This window comes from Myotis myotis, unplaced genomic scaffold (genome assembly GCF_014108235.1).
Source record: "Myotis myotis isolate mMyoMyo1 unplaced genomic scaffold, mMyoMyo1.p scaffold_m19_p_17, whole genome shotgun sequence".
NCBI lineage: Eukaryota > Metazoa > Chordata > Mammalia > Chiroptera > Vespertilionidae > Myotis > Myotis myotis.
Genome location: NW_023416321.1, coordinates 18,260,211 through 18,281,562, shown reverse-complemented (window position 1 = coordinate 18,281,562; position 21,352 = coordinate 18,260,211). Strand labels below are relative to the sequence as shown.

The following is a 21,352-nucleotide window of genomic DNA, read 5'->3' as shown; positions in this document are numbered from 1 at the left end:
GACCATACTGGTAACTGGATTTGGTCCTATCTAGACCTCCCAAGGTCTTGAAGTGCAGAATGCTGCTGGGTTCCACAGCTTGCCCTCAAACTATCAATAGCCTCTCATTTTCTCCTTGCAAAGCTTCTAAAGCAGTTAGTAAAGCCAACCAACACCACCATCCATATAATTATCATTGCCCTGTGTCTTCCAAGTGCTAGAACTATTGCATAACCTAGTGCTCACTATCTACTTCTGCAGTGGAAAATCTTAGTAAGTATGAAACTATGGTGTATAAGGGTTATCACCACTCCCCTTACTTCCATCCAGGAAGTAATTCCCTTTCCCAGGGCTGATTTCTAGGACCTTCTAATACCCTGTCTTATCCTGGGCTAGCCCTGAAGGCAGAGCCTGAGATAAGATCTTCTGGCAAGCCCTGGCCAGTGTTGCTCAGTTGCTTAAGCATTATCCCAAGGATGAAGAGGTTGCCGGTTCGATTCCCAGTCAGGGCACATGCTCCAGTTGTGGGCTCAATCCTCGGTAGGGGGTGTGTAGGAGGCATGTAATTGATGTTTCCCTCTCTTATCAATGTTTCTCTCCCTTCCTTGATCTATAAAAATCAATAAAAATATATTTTTTAAAAAGACCTTTCGGGAAAATAATTTATTTGTGAGGAAACAGGCATGAGGGACTGGAGGAAAAGCCAGTCCAAGGATGTATTGCTGTGTTGAGCACTGCTGTGGGCCACTGGGGCTTGATCCCACTGGAACCTGCTGAGGAATGAAAAAGGTGTCTCTCAGAATTGTCCACTTGAGGAACATAGTGAGAAGCATGTATCCATTGGCTGAGGGCCACCCCAGGAGGTGAGGCACCCACTACCCCCGCCCCCCGGCCTGACTTCTGGGCTATGCATGTGGGCATTCCAAGCAGTCTTCCATTAGTGTCTCACCCAGGACACTGGGAAGCCCCAGGGCAGAAAATGAGTGGTATGTGTTATACATTTGAAGCATGAAACTGTCAACACAAAGTGAGTGAAGTCGCAGATGCAGCTGGAGTAAGAGGTGAGGCCCAGAGGATGTGACACAGGACACAGAGGCGGCTGTTATGCCATCTCTCAAACAACTATAAGGACAATAACTATCATGTGTTGAGCATGTAGCAGGTTCCAGGTACTTCAGTGCTTCCTGTACTTATCCTCATGTAATCCTCAAAATCCCCTCCTCCCCCAGCTCCACCTCAGCCCTGCACAGACATCAGCAACCCCTGCCATGTGCCACCCACCATGGCTTCTGGATTGAATTGTGTAGGAAGGGAAGAAGAAAAGGAAGAGGAGAACCTACTGGATTTTCATTTCAGTACCTACTTTTTTCCATGTCCAGAAGTTTCACTTTGATTCTTTTACAAATCCACCAATCTTTTCAATATTTTTTGTTGTGAATTACAGCACACATTATACAGAGATGAATAAAAATATATATGCAGTTTAAAAAATTATATCAAGTGAATACTAGTGATGAAATGTCCCCAGCATCCCAGAAACCCTTGGCAGGTCTCTTCCCAATCACAACCTCACCTCCCCAACTTAACTACTACTCTTTTATGGGATATTTAGGTGATTGTGAGTTTGGGGCTGTTACAAATAATGGGGCTATGCCTGCTTGGCGTGGCTCAGTGGTTGAGCGTTGACCTGTGAATCAGGAAGTCACAGTTTGATTCCTCATCAGGGTACATGCCTGGGTTTCGGGTTCAATCCCCAGTAGGGGCCGTGCAGAAGGCAGCTGATCAATGATTCTCTCTCATCATTGATGTTTCTCTCTCTCTCCCTCTCCCCTCTCTGAAATCAATAAAAAGATATATTTTTTAAAAAAGATAAAAAATGAGGCTATGACTACTTTTATTGCATGTCTCCTGGTTCCCATGTGCATGCAATCATGTTGAATATACATACGAATGGGTCATGAGGTATGTTTATCTCCAGTATAAGCAGACAAAGCCACACTATTTTCTTTCTTTTTTTTTTAACTTTTAATTAGAGCATTGTTGGATTTTAATATTCATCTTTATTAATTTTATTTGGAATGCACACATAGAGTGTTTTTTGATAGAGACAGAGTTTTCTTTTAAAAAAAAAATATTTGTATTGATTTCAGAGAGGAAGAAGAGGGAGAGAGAGATAGAAACATCCATGATGAGAAAGAATCATGAATTGAATTGGCTGCCTCCTGCAAGTCCCCTACTGGGGATCGAGCCCACAACCCGGGCATGTGCCCTTGACTGGAATCAAACCTGGGACCTTTCAGTTTGCAGGCCGATGCTCGCCACTGAGCCAAACTGACTAGAGCCACACTATTTTCCAAAGGGGTTCTATGTTGCCTGATATAGCATTCTATGATCAGACACCATGAATGCAATCCTCCTGTGAAGGCTAAAGTCCCTAAGACAAAGTATCTGAATAAAAGTACCTTTGGGGAGAACTAAGATTTTCTTCAGAAAAATCACTTGTAAAAAATAAACTTTTAAGTTTCTCATAGTTACATTAAAACAAAGTATTGAACCTCAAACTACAAAAATAAAATTGAAAATTTTAGATAGACATATGATGGTAATATTGGTCTTTCAATTCTGAGACTGCTGTGATTACTATGAGACAAAGCAAATGAGCATGGCATGGCATTCCAGTATCCTCAACATTCTTGAGAACTGGGATTCTTGTCATGAGAGGAGATACAACGTACAATAGAAGAGTTAAGTAAAAACCCTAAAGTGCTAAAGGGGCACGAAGGGACTTTTTCTCAGTGATGGAAATGTTCTATATTGTCATTATGGTGGTGGATACACATTTCTCAAAACCTGTATTTGTACCTTTAAAATAGGTCAATTTATTGTATGTAAATTATATTAATAAAGTTGATTAAAAAACACACACATTTTGCAATCCTGAATTTAAATTGAAAATATCAGTGTGGCCTTAGCCGTTTTGGCTCAGTGGATAGAGTGCCGGCCTGTGGACCAAAGGGTCCTGGGTTCGATTCCGGTCAAGAGCACGTACTGTGGTTGCAGGCTCCTCCCTGGTTGGGGCATGTGCAGGAGGCAACCAATCAAGGTGTTTCTCTCACATCGATATTTCTGTCTTTCCTTCTCTCTTCAACTCTCTCTAAAAATCAATGGAAAAATATCCTTGGGTGAGGATTAAAAAAAAAAGAAAGAAAATATCAGTGTGAATTCATTAATTTTTTCATTTGTGGGGAAATACACACACACACACACACACACACATACACACACACACACACAATGTGTTTGCTAGCTCTAAACACTGAAAAGGAATCCAATTTAGCATCCAAGAAATTAACTTTAAAGGTGATGAACCCAACATTTATCCCAAACCTTTTCCATACCTCTAAGCCAGTGGTTCTCAACCTTCCTAATGCCGCGACCCTTTATTACAGTTCCTCATGTTGGGGTGACCCCCAATTTCATTGTTATAAATTGAACATAATTAAAGCATAGTGATTAATCACAAAAACAATATGTAATTATATATGTGTTTTCTGATGGTCTTAGGCGACCCCTGTGAAAGGGTCATTCAACCCCCAAAGGGATTGCGACCCACAGGTTGAGAACCGCTGCAGTCTAAGCAAACAGTAGATGAAACATTCTCCTTTATAGAATTACTAGAGGCCCAGTGCACAAAATTCGTGCATGGTTACGGTCCCTAGCAGCTGCCACTGCTGCCTGCGAGCCGGGGCCTCCCTTCGCACCCACCTTGGCCTGGCACCACCCGCTCACCTGCTCCACCGATCTGCCCCAGTCCCGCTCTCATCGGGGCGGCAGCACCTCCACTGCCAGCACTGTGTTGCCGACATCCACCATGTTCCGCACTGCCCCCTGGTGGTCACCGCACATTTAACTCCCAGGAAGGATGAACTCCCACCCGTAGGGACAATTTGCATATTAGCCTTTTATTATATAGGACTAGAGGCCTGGTACATGGGATTTGTGCACTCGGGAGGTTCCTCAGCCCGGCCTGCGCCCTGCACCCTATCGCAGTTCAGGAGCCCTTGGGGGATGTCCTTGGTGCTGCTGCAGAAGCGGGAGAGGCTCCCGCCACCGCCGCTGCACTCGCCAGCTGTGAGCCCGGCTCAGGGCTTCTGGCTGAGCAGCGCTCCCCCTATGGGAGCACACTGATCACCAGGGGGCAGCTCCTGCATTGAGCATCTGCCCCCTGGTGATCAGTGCATGTCAGAATGACCAGTCATTTGGTCAATTTGCATATCAGCCTTTTATTAAATAGGATTCTAGCCAACAAAAGAAGACAGAATCAGAATATCACCACTTTGCCATCTCTAATGAACTGACTGATCTAGACATTGATCAATGACTGCTAGCATCCCCTCAAAAGAAACAACCAGCCCTAGCTGGTTTGGCTCAGTGGATAGAGTGTCGGCCTGCAGACTCAAGGGTCCCAGGTTCGATTCCGGTCAAGGGCATGTACCTGGGTGCGGGCACATCCCCAGTAGGGGACGTGCAAGAGGCAGCTGAATCGATGTTTCTCATCGATGTTTCTAACTAGCTATCCCTCTCCCTTCCTCTCGGTAAAAAAAAATCAATTAAAAAAAAAAAAAAAGAAACAACCAGACATTAATGACTCCTGATGGGCGATCACAACAACCTAAATAATCTTGCCACAAAAATTGAACTTAAAAGCTAATCAAGCCGCTGGATTCAATTTCCAACCTAGAGGAACAGGTTAAAAAAAATACATCCTGGGGATGTAATAAATAAAATCCAAACAGTAAAAAACCCGATAATAATCCAATTCTGAGAGAGAGAAAGAGAGAGAGAGAGAGAGAGAGAGAGAGAATGAATCGATAGGATAAGAGAGCTAACAACCAATTTCAATAAATTAATATGACACCCAAATTAAAAAACACAAACATTTATTACACCAATATTGAAATTTATACATTCTTAGCTGATGATATATACTTGGTTAAAAAGTCTTTTACTTTGGATATATGCATCATTTCCTTCATAGTGGTGTCTCTACTTCTCAGATGTATTAATCCATTCTCCAAAGTAGCATCAGTAATCAAAACTGTGAAGAGGATACTCATTTCATCATATCTAAGAAAAAAGGTAGTTAAACAAAATACATGCACACAAACATAAATTGTAAGTGTACCACATTAGCAGCTTTAAATACTTTAGAACCCATGCTACTTTCAGGGTCACGAAACTCAAAGCAAGGCTGGAGGGCTAGACCAAAACTACCTTTTTCAAGTTTCTGAATTGCATTCAAAGTAAAATTTTCAGAAAGTTTCTGACTTATTGTAATAGCTGAAAAGTCATGAAAAGAAAAGAAAGTCTGAGAAATAATCAAAATACCATTTGGGGTGATATTATGGGTAAACATCAGAATAACCTCCGCCTTTTGGTACTTTAATGCAGTCCAAGAAAATTGTTTTAGATGAAAGTCTCTTATAATGCTACCATAATAAAAGTCCAGTGCACAATATATCATACCAAAATAATGCTTGATATGTAACTTTGTAGGCTAGTAGCTTTTTAGCCAGTCACACTATCTCAGTTTCTTTGCTCTGTTAGACTCTTATCAATATTACCTTATTACCATATCTATTTACTTGTTTACTGTCTATTTTTTCCCACTAGAATATAAGCTGCATAAGAACAGGAAACTTCTCTGCCTTTTTTATTGCTATATCAAAGTACAGAAAACACACTAAGTGCTTAATAAATATTTGGATAAAAATATCCTAAAACAATAAAGCCTTTACTGTATCAAGAAAAACTATAATTTGATAACGTCCACGTGACTCAAAGGATATGATTCTAGAACCGAGAGGACTGAAAAGTTTAAATACCATCCCTTCGTTTTGGTTTATCTTACCCATAACAACCTACTTTTCTTTTTACATCATCTGAAAGGTGTATTTTAACCAATTATTAGAGAACTAAGGAGAAAAACACAAAGTTTGACAACTTTTCACCCAAAAGGTATGTATTCAACACAAAAAGCTACATAAAATCACAAAATAAATCCAGAGGAAAGAATGAATTCCTTTATTAAAAAACAGAAGTTTTAAAACTAGAGACAGGAAGGTCAATTAGGATATTACTTCAATAATCCAGGCAAGAGATATTGGTGACCTTCACTTGGGTAGTAGCAGTGAAGATGGAGAGATGTGGATTTGAAATGTATCTAAGAAGCAGGGAGGCCAAAACCGGTTTGGCTCAGTGGATAGAGCGTCGGCCTGCGGACTGAAAGGTCCTAGGTTCGATTCCGGTCAAGGGCATGTACCTGGGTTGCGGGCACATCCCCGGTAGGAGATGTGCAGGAGGCGGCTGATCGATGTTTCTCTCTCATCGATGTTTCTAACTCTCTATCTCTCTCCCTTCCTCTCTGTAAAAAATCAATAAAATATATTTAATAAAAAAAAAAAAGAAGCAGGGAGCAACATTTAGTGACGAAATGGATGTGGAGAATAAGGAAGGGGGAGGAGCTAAGGATGACACCCGGGTTTTAATCTTGAGCGACCAGGTAAACAGAGATGCCAATCACTGAGGAGACTAGTTTTCTGTCCTCTGGGATGGAATTATTTTCCACTCAACCTCAAAATAAACCACAACTCCAGTAAGGGAAAGGCACTCTATTCAATAAATGCATCCAATGTACATATCCAATCCTGGTAAATTGATAAACTCAGGTATACATACTTCATGACATTAAGTCTTGAAGTTGCACATGGTATGTACTCAAGTATGCCTGATGAAGAGTGTTTCCTGCTGTAGCAATTAACTATGGGCATGTGGTTCGGTAAATGGGAAAATTAGGAATACTTTCAAGTTACATTATATAAAGAAATGTTTAGAAGAAAGATCTGTTACTCATAAAATAAAGAAGAAACATCTAAAAAAACAACTCTGAAAAAAATACTGTTTTATCAAAAGGAAGACAATTCTTACTTTGAATAAAGTTGTTCCAATGAGGATTGTGCAGTTTCCAAATAACCAGGCCACACAGAAATTCCACTTTCTAGTAATTCATTAAACAGCCCTTGACAAACCTGGAAAAAAAATTCAAATATGAAAGAAATAAAAGTAGCTAGAGTGATTACTCTATTTTTTTGAAACCACAAGTCACCTTTTTCAATCTTAAAAATGGGCATAAATTCCTTTAATTATGTAATAATATTGCTTATAATTTACATATTGTACACTTTAAATTGTATACTTTCTCTGAAAATGAAGAAATTAAGCACTGCAAAGATGAATATTAAATGCAAATCTTCTGAGAGAAAATTTTATACCAAATATAAGAATTTTTATCATCATTCAAAACACAAATAAAACCAAAACAGGTTTTGTCAGAGAAAAACATAAGTCCAAAGGGCTATCTATGTCCACTCTAAAGTCATTTGAGTTGAGAAACTGAGTCCGAAAGTTTTTACTATCATGTCAACAAGAGAAAAAAGAGCCAGGAAAGGGAAACTAAGGAGAAGCCACTAGAGAAGTATGAGAACAACTTCGAGAGCAGTATTCTTGGAGCAAACTAAAGAAAATGCTTCGAAAAGAAAAGATGATTGATTAGTTACAGTGGAATGCTGGAGACAAAAGCCTGACTGAAAATACACACATAATAATGAGTCAATGACATAGTAAATTTACTGTTTTCTTAACAAGCAAGGGTGAAGCAAAATGAAGCAAAATTTTAAACCCCCCTGCCCTGGCCAGTGTTATTTAGTGGTTGGAGCGTCGGCCAAGCACCCAAAGGTCTCCTGTTCAATTTCCGGTCAAGGGCATATACCTGGGTTGTGGGTTCGGGAGGAAACCAGTCAATGTCTCTCTCTCACATCAATGTTTCTTTCTTCCTCTCTCCCTTTCACCCTCCCTGAAAAAAAAAATGGGGAAAAAAATATCCTCCCGTGAGGATTAACAAAAAAAAAAGTGTTGTTTTTGTATGTGTGCTTTTTAAACACCCTTAACAATCTAGAGCTAAAACATTAGAGTAGGATTTCTCCCATTCGGCTCTGCTGACATAATATGTTTAGAAGCATCCCTGGCCTCCATTAGATCGATTCCAGTAGCACCCCTTCCCCACTGTGACAATCAAAAGTGTCCTACTTGCCGAAACCGGTTTGGCTCAGTGGATAGAGCGTCGGCCTGCGGACTGAAAGGTCCCGGGTTCGATTCCGGTCAAGGGCATGTACCTAGGTTGTGGGCACTTCCCCAGTGGGGGATGTGCAGGAGGCAGCTGATCGATGTTTCTCTCTCATCGATGTTTCTAACTCTCTATCTCTCTCCCTCCCTCTCTGTAAAAAATCAATAAAATATATTAAAAAAAAACAAACAAACAAACAAAAAAAGTGTCCTACTTGAAGAAAAATAATTTTTTAAAAAGTAGATCAAAATAAAATTCTAAATGGCAAACTCATTTACTTGAAATAATGGTTATAATTAAAATAATGACATCAGAACTCATTTAACCCACCTGTCTTAGTTCCACTGTTGGGCCTTTTCCCATATCCAAAGCAACCTTAATAGGGGCTAGACAAGGGTGAAGCTTAAGTACCTAAAGCAAATGAAAGGGGTGGGAGAACAATACATCTTAAAATACAGGCACTAACAAACATGGGCTTCTTAAACAGTAAAATTTTCTGTGTGAAAATGGAAGCTAGCTGGGGCCGCACAAAAACCTGTAACAATGTCTTCAGTTGTGTATATCCAGCTGCTCATGGATTTCTCCAGATGTTCTGCAGAAATGAGTTCGCCTGATACTCTCCCATTTTCCTGACAACTCTATTTTTTGTCAGTCAAAATGCCTCCTGGCATTGTTTTCCCACTCAGCTGGGGCCATATGGACTTACCACTTAGAAAGAGTGGAGGTGGGAAGAAATGGTCAGATTCAGGATATATTTTGAAGGCAAAGTCAAATAGGCTTTGCTGGTGGTTTGATGTGGGGTATAAGAAAAAGGATCCACCTTGTTTGTATGCTACAGACACCCTATAAATCCCATCCCCCAGAGCAGTTTCATAATCTGATTTATGGCCATAGGTTAACCGAGCACTGCATAATCAATCACTTAACTACACAGAGTGGTGCTACAAACTCAGTTTCCAAATCCAGTTGAACACTCAACATGTTAAAACTTTTGATTTGGGACAGCTGCCTTTCACATTCAAGGGGAATATGACTATTCTAAACTCTTGCCACTTAAATCCCTACTCCTCCACATTTTAAGCAAATACTTGCCTCCTAATTCCCTAAGAAAATACAGTGTATGAATAAAACTTCCTGCAAAGGCTAACCAGTCCTGGTAGCCTATTTATATCTATACCATCATTTCTTTCCTCCCTGTTTCAAATAACTCCTTTTCAAATCCCTCCACCTATACTCTTGATTCTGTCTTGATTCTTCCTGTTTCTTCCAAAATTTTACTTCTTAAAAAAAATTCATCTTTATTATTGAAAGTATTACAGATGTTCTTTTTTCCCCCACTGACTCCCCAAATCTTACTCTTTAGTAATTTCTTTCCTTTCCTACATAGTCATTTCTTTCCTATAGCATTAACCCCTCCTGCCTCTTGATTTGATTCCCTCACCTCCCCTCCCCAAAAAAATTGTTTGTCCTAAAATAAGCCTTTCCCTTAACCCAGGCCCATATCTAATCCCTATGATGCAGTGATCAGCCACTCGGGATCAGTCCAGAAGCAGAGGTCAACACCACAGTTTTGACCTTGTCTGTCTTATTTACTCTTACTTAACACTCAGCTTCTGAGGCAAATGGGAGCTATCAATGGAAAGGCTTAGAGGCTAAAAATCAGAGATAGCTGTCTAGTTCCCTAAGATGAAACAGAAATGCCTTTGGAATTACCCAATAGAAATGTCTTGTTCTATTCTGTGAGCACCTGCTTATTATTCCTGCAGCCAGATTAAAAAACAAAACAAAACAAAAAAAACACTGAAAAATACTCAAATTACTTGCACTAAAGAAAATTTTATTTTTCAGACTTTATGTTAGAAACCAAGCACATTAACCTTAAAAAAAGGAGGGAAACATATATTTTTTTTGTTTCCTAAGTCTATCTCTGAAATATCAAAAGCACCTTTCTATGAAGATTTTTCTTTCTTGTAAAGGAGTTCTCTGTTAGCTGGAAAGAATCGTAGAGGTAAGCCAGCATGCCTCGGTCCAGATCTCCATTTATAGATAAGACAGAAGGAACCACATTTTTTCGTCCATCTCGGCCCTTCACAGAAAAGTAGAACAAAAACAAAGTATCATTTAGCAGAGCTATCTTTTAAAATTACACATTTTAGACTTACAAAATCAGAACATAAACTGACCAATAAATCTAGAAAAAATGATAACATTAATTATTTTAAAATCACCATTTGGCAACCCTTTGTGGTAATAATTGATTTGGGCAAGAATCATCAATAGAAGCTGCAACTGGTAGGTCAAAATTTTGTGAAAAGCAAATAGTCTTTAAGTACCTGCCCACAAAAGACTTATTAATTACTTATCAATTAATAAACACAACTTTACATTGGAGAAACCCAGAATGCACAGCAACATCTAGCAACATGTTAACCAAGTGATAAAAGTTAATATCGCCAATAACCAATTTATATCACAAGCCTTCTATGATATAATGAATGGGCAGCACCATTTCTGTGGCTGAAGAAACATGAAAAAAACTCAAACTAAAGAACATCCTACAAAGGAACTGGCCTGTACTCTTCAAGAACATCAAGATCATGAGAGATAAGGAAAGACACAAGGAGTTATTCATTTGAAGACTATAAGGATACACAACTGTATGAAGTATGTGACTTGATAAGGTCCAGGACCTATAAAGGGCATACTGGAATAATCGGTTACATTTGAAGGGTTCTCTGATGGGATGGTAATCCTGAATTACTCTTACCAGTACTTTCCTCATTTTGATGGTTGCACTGTGGTTACATAGGCGAGTGTCCTTCCACTCGAGAAATACATACTGAAGTATTAAGAGATCATGTGCACATGTCTGCAGCTTATTTTCATTCAAATGGTCCAAAAATGATCACAGAGAATCTGGGTAAAGGATACATTACGAGTTCAAGGTAATACATACATGTAATTGAGACACGTTTCCAGGATACATGTGTAAAAGTTCCTGATCTCCTAGATTCCACAGGGTTTCTATTGGCTCCTTTCCCCAGGGAAAATTGTAGTAAAGTTTGTTTCCTTTTCGTCCCTCCTCATCCTGACAGTCACTGCTGCTGAAGTTAGATGGACTCACAGCAAACTGAAAAAGAAAGTTCATTTGTCTTATTAACTTATTACGGTAAGTGTTGAAAACTAAGTTGCCTAAGGCTATTATGCAGCAGCTGAATAAAAATGGTCAAGCCCAAATCAAAACTACAGAGGAAAACTGTTGATGATCATATATATTATCCTTATTAATAAGAGGGGAAGGCAACCAAGAACTAAGTGAGATGAAGAAGTATCACATGCCATTCTTATCCTTTTGTAAAGAGCTTGATTGTGATTATTCCACTTAATTTAGGTAGGTGTTTGGGGATTTTAAGAGTTGGAGAAATGGGGAGACAAAAATGCTTACTTCAACTCTTTCATCTTCAGCGTACACTAAAACGTGATTACAAATTTATAGAATCATTTTGACTAATATGGAGAGTTCGTGGAGATAGGGAACAAAAGTTAAAGCCGTACGAGCGGACAAGGGTCAAATTCATACCAGCCAGGAATGCCAGGTGAGGAATGTGAACTTTACCTTGAATGTAAAAGCTTATCAACAAAGGCTTCTGAGCAAGAGAGAAATATTAACAGATGTCTTTACCAAAGTAACTTTGTTATATGGAACAATGAAAATCATTAGAGTTTTTTTATTTGTATTTGTTGATTTAGGATAGCTGTATCTTATAAATATAATATAGCTCCATCAAAATTTTTCATTTATTAAAGAGAAATATTACCTCTGACACATTAAGACAACATACTTATTAACTATTGAATTAAGGGTGATTACTGTAGTACCTTTCTCCACCACAGGAGTCGATGACGTAACCAGAAATCAAGCCATTGGCTGGCAGTTCTTGCTGAAGTAAACCATACCAGTGAAGCTTCCGTCGTCTCACCGATTCTTTGAATATCAGAAATATCAAATAGTTACTTATTTGAAAATTATATAATCTCAAAGTGAAAATGACTGATTCTTGACTATTTTAAACACAAGCCATTTTTCTGTACCTTTTAACACCATTAGATGTCTGCTTAGTATCAGAAGCAGGATGAAAACACACTCCAATCTGAGCGAGGCCATAAGGCAGCCTCTTGTTTACCAGATCCAGGCAATTAACATAGTGCTCCAAGGCCCCTGTCAAAAGGTAAATCAATCATCATATAAAACTATTCAATAAACCCAAATCATTTTGGTCAATTCACAGGCAAATTAATAATATATTAATGCTAACACAACAGTACAAGTAGCATGGAGCTATTTATTAAGGCAGATCTTAATTACCACTTAATTTTAGGTAGCTTTCCCCCAACTTTTCAGTTTGAAGATTTTCAAGTCTACAAGGAAGTTGAAATAGTACAATAAACAAATATCTGTAAACCTTTTACTGACATTCACCCATTACCAACATTTTGCCACTTTTTTTGTTCACCCCAAAAACATTTCAGCATTCATCTCCTAATTTTCTGTTACCATTACACCATAAAATTAATCATACCATAATTTCATCTAACATATGGTCAATATCCTTATTTTGTCCAATTATCACCCATGTCATTTATTGCTGTTCTCTTTCTCCGTAAGGTTCAAACACCATTTTGACCACATCTCTTTAATCTCTTTGAATCTAGAACATTTCCCCTGACTCCTCCCTCTCTAACTTTGCTTTTAATGACACTGACTTTTGAGTCCAAGCCAGTCATAGATTATCTCACATTAGAGATTTGTCTGATTGCTTCCTTATGATTTAATTTGGGTTAATTATTTTTAGAAGAAATAATACTACGTAGTCGATGTGAATGTCTTAGTGCATCTTAACAGGAGGAACAAAATATCAAATTATCCTATTAATGAAACAAATGTGATTACTTGATTAAGGTAATCCATTTCCTAACAAAACCCTGCTCCCCCACAATCTTCCACCTATATTTTAGAATCCACTAATGATCCTTGCTTGAATCAATTATACCTTTGGGGATTATAAAATCATACCATGGCGATTTTCCTTATTTTTAAATAACTCATTTTATTTATTTGTTATTTTATTTTTATATATTTTATTGATTTTTTTTACAGAGAAGAAGGGAGAGGGGATAGAGAGTTAGAAACATCCATGAGAGAGAAACATCGATCAGGTGCCTCTTGCACACCTCCTACTGGGGATGTGCCCGCAACCAAGGTACATGCCCTTGACCGGAATCGAACCTGGGACCTTTCAGTCCGCAGGCTGACACTCTATCCACTGAGCCAAACCAGTTAGGGCACATGGTGATTTTTCTAATCAATCTTTCCTTCTACATTTATTGCACAGTTTGTGTACTAGTAAAAACATTAATTTTCTCTACTTTTCCCTCCAACAGCAACCTCAATCATTTATTTCTTTCGTTAACACTATGGTTTAATTATTTTAAATTTTATTTAATGTGTTATGATCCATTACCATCAATATTTACTTTAATGTTCAATTTGTCTCAAATTTAGCCAGTGGGAGAGAGTCTCCTTCAAGCCCACATGTGTCCTTTTGACATGATCCCACAAGTCTTCAAGTAATTTCTTGCTTTCTAGCACCATAAAATGTCCCAAACTCACCTTGTATTTTCCCTGCCCTGGACCTGGAATCAGCCATTTCTCCAAGCACTGGTTTACTTTAGAAACCAAACGTTGGGTACTAAGTGTACTCATTGCTATTGTCATTGCTTCTAGGCCCTTTCAATGAAGAAAGTTAGGAAATTTTTTTTTTTATCCTGAGTTCATACTGATATTGCCAATTCAAATTTAACATTAAAAAATGTATTCGTCTTATATTTTTTTCCTTTTTTTTCTTTTATATTTGCATCTCTTTTCTATTACTGAGAAAATCCTGGTTTCTAAGAACATTAATCTATTTGCTTTATCCCATAATATATATGAACTATCCTCAGTTACAATTCCAACATTCCTATTTAGAGTAAACCTAAGTTCAAAATTTCTTTGTAGTTGTCTATGCTAGTTATATAAAAGGTTATATCCCACTAAATGACAGGAATGTGTTCAAAAGTTACTTGAGATTCCCACTAGCTTGTTGATAGCTGGTCCAGAAACTTAAAAAAAAAAAATCTGGCCGAAACCGGTTTGGCTCAGTGGATAGAGCGTTGGCCTGCGGACTGAAGGGTCCCAGGTTCGATTCCGGTCAAGGGCATGTACCTGGGTTGCGGGCACATCCCCAGTGGAAGATGTGCAGGAGGCAGATGATCGATGTTCCTCTCTCATCGATGTTTCTAACTCTGTATCTCTCTCCCTTCCTCTCTGTAAAAAATCAATAAAATATATTTTTTAAAAAAATCTGTTTAAAGACACGGGAGAACACCTTAGGTGGTTTGGCTCAGTGGCTAGAGCATTGGCCTGTGGATTGAAGGGTCCCGGGTTTGATTCCAGTCAAGGGCACATGCCCAGGTTGCAGGCTCAATCCCCAGTGAGGGGCATGCAAGAAGCAACCGATCAATGATTTTCTCTCATTATTGATGTTTCTATCTCTCTCCCTCTCCCTTCCTCTTTGAAATCAATAAAAATATACATATTTTTAAAAAGACACAGGAGAACTATCAAGGCAGTAAGGATGTGAGGGTCCAAATTTTGGAGAAAAGGGAAGAGCATATTTTCCCTTTCAGTGCTACTTTTCCAATTCTCAAGTAGCAGAGCTGAGCAAAACTTCCTGACATTTTATGTGATTGGAAAGTACAAAAATTACAGTTCCTGCCCTAGCCGGTTTGGTTCAGTGGATAGCGTAAACTCAAGGGTCCCGGGTTCAATTCTGGTCAAGGGCACATGCCCAGGTTGTGGGCTCAATCCCAATAGGGGATGTGCAGGAGGCAGCCGATCAATGATTCTTCCTCATCATTGATGTTTCTCTCTCTCTCCCTCTCCCTTCCTCTCTGAAATATATATATATCTTATATAATAAAAGGGTAACATGCAAATCAACCAAACAGCAGAATGACCAGTTGCTATGATGCGCACTGACCACCAGGGAGCAGACACTCAACGCAGGAGCTGCCCCCTAGTGGTCAGTGCACTCCCACAGGGGTAGCTCTGCTCAGCCAAAACCAGGCTCACAGCTGGCAAACGCAGAGGCGGTGGTGGGAGCCTCTACCACTTCTGCAGCAGTGCTAAGGACCTCTAAGCCAAGGAGCGGGCCTAAGCCGGTAGGTGGACATCCCCAGAGGGGTCCTGGACTGTGAGAGGGCGCAGGCCAGGCTGGGAAACCCCCACCCCCACCCCCCAGTGCATGAATGTCATGCACCAGGCCTCTAATCTAATCTAATAAAAGAGAAACATGGGAATTGGCGTACAACCGCTACCCTTCCCATTGGCTAATCAGGGTGATATGCAAATTAACTGTCAGCCAAGATGGCGGCCGGCAGCCAGGCAGCTTGAAACTAACATGAGGCTTCCTTGCTTCAGTGACGGAGGACTGCAAAGTTCCCCACCTGCCTTGCTGGCCTCTGAGCCGGCAGTTTGAAACATTTTAACAAATATAGAAGCTAAAAAAACCCCAGAAACCAGCTTTCAGTGAGCTGGGATCTCAGAGCTGGATTCAGAGCTGGAGTTATACACTGTTTCGATTACCTACTTTTAGCAGCGGAGGCCTAAGAGCTGGAGCCTCAGAGCTAAAGCTGGCCCAGAATTTAAAAAAAAAGAAAGGAGCGGTTGGGAGCTTCCATCACCCGCCAGCCTGAAAACAGCCCTCAGCCCCTCACCCAGGCTGGCCAGGCACCCCAGTGGGGACCCCAACACTGAAGGGTGTGTGACCAGCTGCAAACAGCCATCATCCCCTCAAACAGGCTGGCCAAGCACCCCAGTGGGGACCCCCACCCTGAATGGTGTGTGACCAGCTGCAAACAGCCATCATCCCCTCACCCAGGCTGGCCAGGCACCCCAGTGGGGACCCCCACCCTGATCCAGAACACCCTTCAGGGCAAACCAGCCAGCCACGCCCATGCAACAGGCCTCTATCCTATATAGTAAAAGGGTAATATGCCTCCCAGCACCGGGATCAGCGGAGCCGAGTGGCCTCCCGGCAACGGGATCAGTGTGACAGGGGGTAGCGCCCAAACCCCGATTGCCCTGCGGCTCTGTGTGTGACAGGGGGTGGGGCCACAACCTCCCTATCCGCCCTGCTCTGTTCGTGACAGGGGGCAGCGCCCCAACCCCCGGATTGGCCCTGCTCTGTGCATGTCAGGGGGTGGCGCTGCAACCTCCCTATTGACCCTGCCTTGAGTGTGACAGGGGGCGGTGCCCCAACCCCCCAATCGGCCCTACCCTGAGCGTGACTGGGGGTGGCATCGCAACCTCCCGATCCGCCCTGCTCTGTGCATGACAGGGGGCGATGCCCCAATTCCCCAATCGGCCCTGCTCTGAGCCCGACCAGGGGCTGCACCTAGGGATTGGGCCTGCCCTCTGCCACCTGGGAGCAGGCCTAAGCCAGCAGGGCGTTATCTCCCGAGGGGTCCCAGACTGCGAGAGGGCACAGGCCGGGCTGAGGGGTGCACAAGTTTTTGTGCACCGGGCCTCTAGTATATATATAAAATTATAGTTCCTGGTTCATCAAGGAGGGGCCCTGGTAAATACCCACAACTTTCACTAGGGACACTATACTCTAAAGCAGCGGTTCTCAACCTGTGAGTCACCAATCTGTGGGTCGCGATCCCTTTGGGGGTCGAACAACCCTTTCACAGGGGTTGTCTAAGACCATCGGAAAACACATATATAATTATTGTTTTTGTGATTAATCACTATGCTTTAATTATGTTCAATTTGTAACAATGAAAATACATCCTGCATATCAGATATTTACATTACGATTCATAACAGTAGCAAAATTACAGTTATGAAGTATCAACGAAAATAATTTTATGGTTGGAGGTCACCACAACATGAGGAACTGTATTAAAGGGTCGTGGCATTAGGAAGGTTGAGAACCACTGCTCTAGAGGTAGAGATGACTGAAAAGACAGCCCAGCCTCCAAATAAACTTAATCCTGGATTGTTATTAAGAGGATATGTTCCCACTCTAGCTGCCTGCCCAAAGAAAAAGAAGTAAAACCTTCCAGAAGGAAGAAAACACCACTCAAAGCTTCAATTTATCTCTACCATTTTTCACAACATAACCTAGAATATCAGGAAAGTCCAAATGATCAAAAGCCCAGAGAAAAACAGATAGTAGAAACAGAAAATTGTGAGTTACTGGACATGGACTTTAAAATGGGATTGTGTTTAACTAAAATATGGTAATTATCACAGAAAGGCAGAAGAGAATGAGTAAAAATATTTGAAGACATAATGGCCAAGAATTTTAAAAAACCAATCATAAAGTAAGAAAGGGTGCCCAGCCAGTGTTACTCAGTGGTTGAGCATCGACCTATGAACCAGAAGGTCAAGGTTCAATTCCTGGTCAGGGCACATGCACAGGGCAATTCCAGGGTTGCCGGCTGGGTCCCCAGTGGGGGACATGCAGGAGGCAGCCAATCAATGATTCTCTCTCATCATTGATGTTTCTGTCTCTCTCTCTCTCTCTCCCTCTCCTTCTCTGAAATCAATAGATTAAAAGAAAACAAAACAAAAAGGTTATTGGAAATAGAAAGCAAGGGGAAACCGGGTAACTCTAACACTAGATAACCAAAGGATTTGGCAAATAGATGGATTAAGTTTCCTACAGGCAACAAAATGTCTGACACAACATAGATGCTTTGATGGGTGGGCATCTAAGAGAGCTAAGTTTCATTTTCTAATAAGGAAGAAAAGATTGATTGGGGGAGAGGGCATGGTAATGAGCAGTGGTTTAACTCCCCCAAAATAAAACCATGGAATAAAGTAGTGTAAATAAAAATTATCACACTTATTCGTTTGTTTCCATTTGATTTATTCCCTTAAGGAAATCTTTAACAATTTATAATGTAGGTACTGATTTTCAGAGAACCATGGACATTGGTTATTTTAAATTACTTTATAGTACCACTTAATGAAAAATGGCAAGGATAGCATTTTGCAAAGATGAGATGCTGTGGCTGCAAGTTGGTCCTATAAAGAACCCGAGTTGTTTTGTTTTCAGCATCTCTGCAATCATGTTCTATTTGACTTTAAAGGCAGCCGAAACCGGTTTGGCTCAGTGGATGGAGCGTCGGCCTGCGGACTGAAAGGTCCCAGGTTCGATTCCGGTCAAGGGCATGTACCTGGGTTGCGGGCATATCCCCAGTAGGAGATGTGCAGGAGGCGGCTGATAGATGTTTCTCTCTCATCGATGTTTCTAACTCTCTATCTCTCTCCCTTCCTCTCTGTAAAAAATCAATAAAAAATATATTAAAAAAAAAAAAAAGGCAAATGGTCCTCGAAAAGTTTGCGTATCCACTCAAAAGTCACTTGTAAAGCTTGATTAGCCCTGTTTTGCCTACATGACTCTCGAAACAACAGATTGTAGATCAGAAAAACCAGGGAAGGGCATTTTCTTTTTGCTCTAGAAAAGTGAGTTTTGATTTTGTGTAAAACTGAAGGGTGACTGTGGACGTATTTACAAGCATTTTAGTAACGATGAACAAATGATTGAAAATACAGGCTTTAATTTAGGTCCTAATTCTAGGGCTGCTCAATTAACTCTAAAATTATAGGGGTTGCTCTGTGAAATGAAGAGCATTACCAGGTTGGTCCTTCGGTCAGATTCTTTAAGTAACAGTAAAGATTACATGGCCAGTTTTCTCCAGCGCAGAAGCACTGTCAATACACCCAACTACCTCAAAAAGTGAGAACCACATAATCTCCTTCCCACGTGAGTAAAGGGCCAGTTGCAAGTCGCAGAATCGCGCGAGACTGCCTTTCCACCCCGACACCTATTTTGAAGCATGAAATCATGAAGCATACCGTGAAGGAGGTTCTCCCGTAGTTTCCCAGAAGTTTTTAATAAGTTCTCAAGAAATGCTACTAGCTGTTCCTTACTCAGTTCTTTGTCTTGCAGGATTTCGCGTAGAGTTTCTGCGGAAACTAACCTGAAGGCATTGTCCCCGGGCAGCGAAGGGCCCGATTCATGGTGGAGGGCGTCTACCGGAAAGACCTGTTCCCTGAACACCACCACGGAGGACCACCATTCTGCCACCAAGTTCTTCCGCAACTCTAAGCCCAAGGGGCCAAAGCCGGCGTGGCACCCGCTCAGGAGAGAATCTCGGCTAACCCGCCGCTGGGTGCCATTGAGGAAATGCCTTCTCTGACAGATCTCTACCAGCGCTTCGCTCCCCTCTCCAGACTCTGGGGCTTCTCTTGGTTCGCTCCCCCCAGGCAGCTCCGCGGGCGACCTCGGGGGCTCTCCAAGGAGGCTACTCCCTTCCGTCAACCGCTCTGGCTGGCCCCCATCTACTCGACCCCCAAAACCAGACAACAGGCATCTGCAGGCTTTCTGGCAGGCCCTGACGACTGCCCCAGAGCGCATCGCCCTCGGCAGTTAAAGTACACAGTGTATTAGCTAGCAACCCCTAAACAGCCGCAACCGTAAGAACCCGGAACTTCGCAGCCGCGTCGGAAGTGAGCTTGCGTGCAGCTGGCCCCGCCCACGGAAGCACGTCAGGGTCCCGGCCGCGGCCGCAACCGCAGCCGCAGCCGCCCAGGGCCTACCTCGCTCGCCCGGGCAGACAGGCCCTTCTCCCCTCGTCAAGCCAGGTCTCCCAGCCAGTGTTTTTTTTTAATGTATTTTATTTTTTACAGAGAGGAAGGTAGAGGGATAGAGAGCTAGAAACATCGATTCAGCCGCCTCCTGCACACTCCCTACTGGGGATGTGCCCGCAACCGAGGTACATGCCCTTGACCAGAATCGAACCTGGGACCCTTCAGTCTGCAGGCCGATCTCTATCCACTGAGCCAAACCAGTTAGGGCCCAGCCAGTGTTTTCATGTCATCACAGATAAAGGGCATTCCCATCTGCTTTTCACTGTCGTGCGGTAGCCACTGCTACCATCAGCTTCACTTTCCTTCTCCATTCTCTTGCGCATCAGACGTGAAAATACTTAAGATTGAGGTGATGTTAACATCTAAGTGCTAACGAAAATATACGTTGGTTCCCATTTTTTAAGTCTTAGTCCTTTATGGTGGTTTAGAAACCCAGGTCTTCCAAATGCACTACCAGGGTGCCTACCCGTCAGAGCAGTTCTCTCCTGGATGTGAATGGGGTTGTAACTTGGAAGAGGTGGGGTCACTTTACTGTCTCAAAGGGCAGTGCGGGCCAGTACCATCTGCACCACTTGGGAACCTTAACCTGCTGAGGGACCCCGCAATGTTTTAAGTCTGCACGTGAATGTGTTCCAACAACTGAGAACCTATAATAAGTTGCTCTACCAGAAGTTCCTTTTAGGTTTCATCAAAACATGCAATAAATAAAACTTGACCACCAGTTTAAAACAGAGATCCAGGATGGCCTAGCAGGCCTGTTAATTTTACAATCTCCATTTTAACAGTAAAAGCCCTTAAGAAAATTGCCCAAAAAGTGTAAAAGGTGAAAAAGGCTCATCCCCAAACCCATGATTCCCATCCTCCAGGTTCCCTTCAAGTTTGGTTAGGAAAACCTTGAAAAATGAATTCATGTAAAATTTACTAGGTTCCACTAAGCTAACTGCGAGGGGCAGTTTGTGGAGAAGGGTAATAGCTTAGCAATTAACAGTAATATAGAACAGCTAAAATTTTTCTTCGCAATAGTGTTGTAGGACCTCAGACTATCATTCCATACAGTAAGTGTGCAAGTTTATAAAAAGAGAAACTAGAAAATGAAAACGATTGGTAGGAAGCAATTACATTAACTGCAAAGCTGGGTGCTATTAATGTACGTTTCCCACACTCAAGAAACGCACCAAAGAGGCCTATACGCAAATAAATCAGAGAGAGAATGGGGAGAAAAAAAAAACATTTATTAAAGACAACCACAGGCTGGACACAACACACATGCTAAAAAGTGGACTGTCTTTTAAAATTTACTTCAAAGGTAAATAGATAAATGTTTCCCACAGCCCCACAATCATTTCAATTAAGTGTTTACAAATTTAAAGGCCCACAGTAGACATTAAACAGTAAAATGTTAATTCCAACCTACCCTGAAAGCT

The 21,352-nt window shown here is 41.4% G+C and overlaps 1 protein-coding gene across 2 annotated transcripts; it reads right to left on the bottom strand.

Annotated features, from left to right (window-relative positions):
• Positions 1-4,902: 4,902 nt before the first annotated feature.
• On the bottom strand, positions 4,903-19,979 carry POLG2 (DNA polymerase gamma 2, accessory subunit). Of its 2 annotated transcripts, XM_036339956.1 has the most exons (8): positions 19,134-19,971; positions 12,254-12,380; positions 12,041-12,146; positions 11,118-11,291; positions 10,107-10,247; positions 8,492-8,572; positions 6,967-7,067; positions 4,903-5,106 (listed from the first exon to the last, which is right to left on the bottom strand). In XM_036339956.1, the coding sequence occupies exons 1-8, from the start codon at positions 19,693-19,695 to the stop codon at positions 4,941-4,943; spliced, it is 1,458 nt and encodes a 485-aa protein (XP_036195849.1). In that variant the 5' UTR covers positions 19,696-19,971; the 3' UTR covers positions 4,903-4,940. The 2 variants fall into 2 exon arrangements, with proteins under 2 accessions (XP_036195849.1, XP_036195851.1); XM_036339958.1 differs by lacking the exon at positions 8,492-8,572 and having other exon boundaries at positions 19,134-19,979.
• Between the last annotated feature and the right edge of the window lie 1,373 nt (positions 19,980-21,352).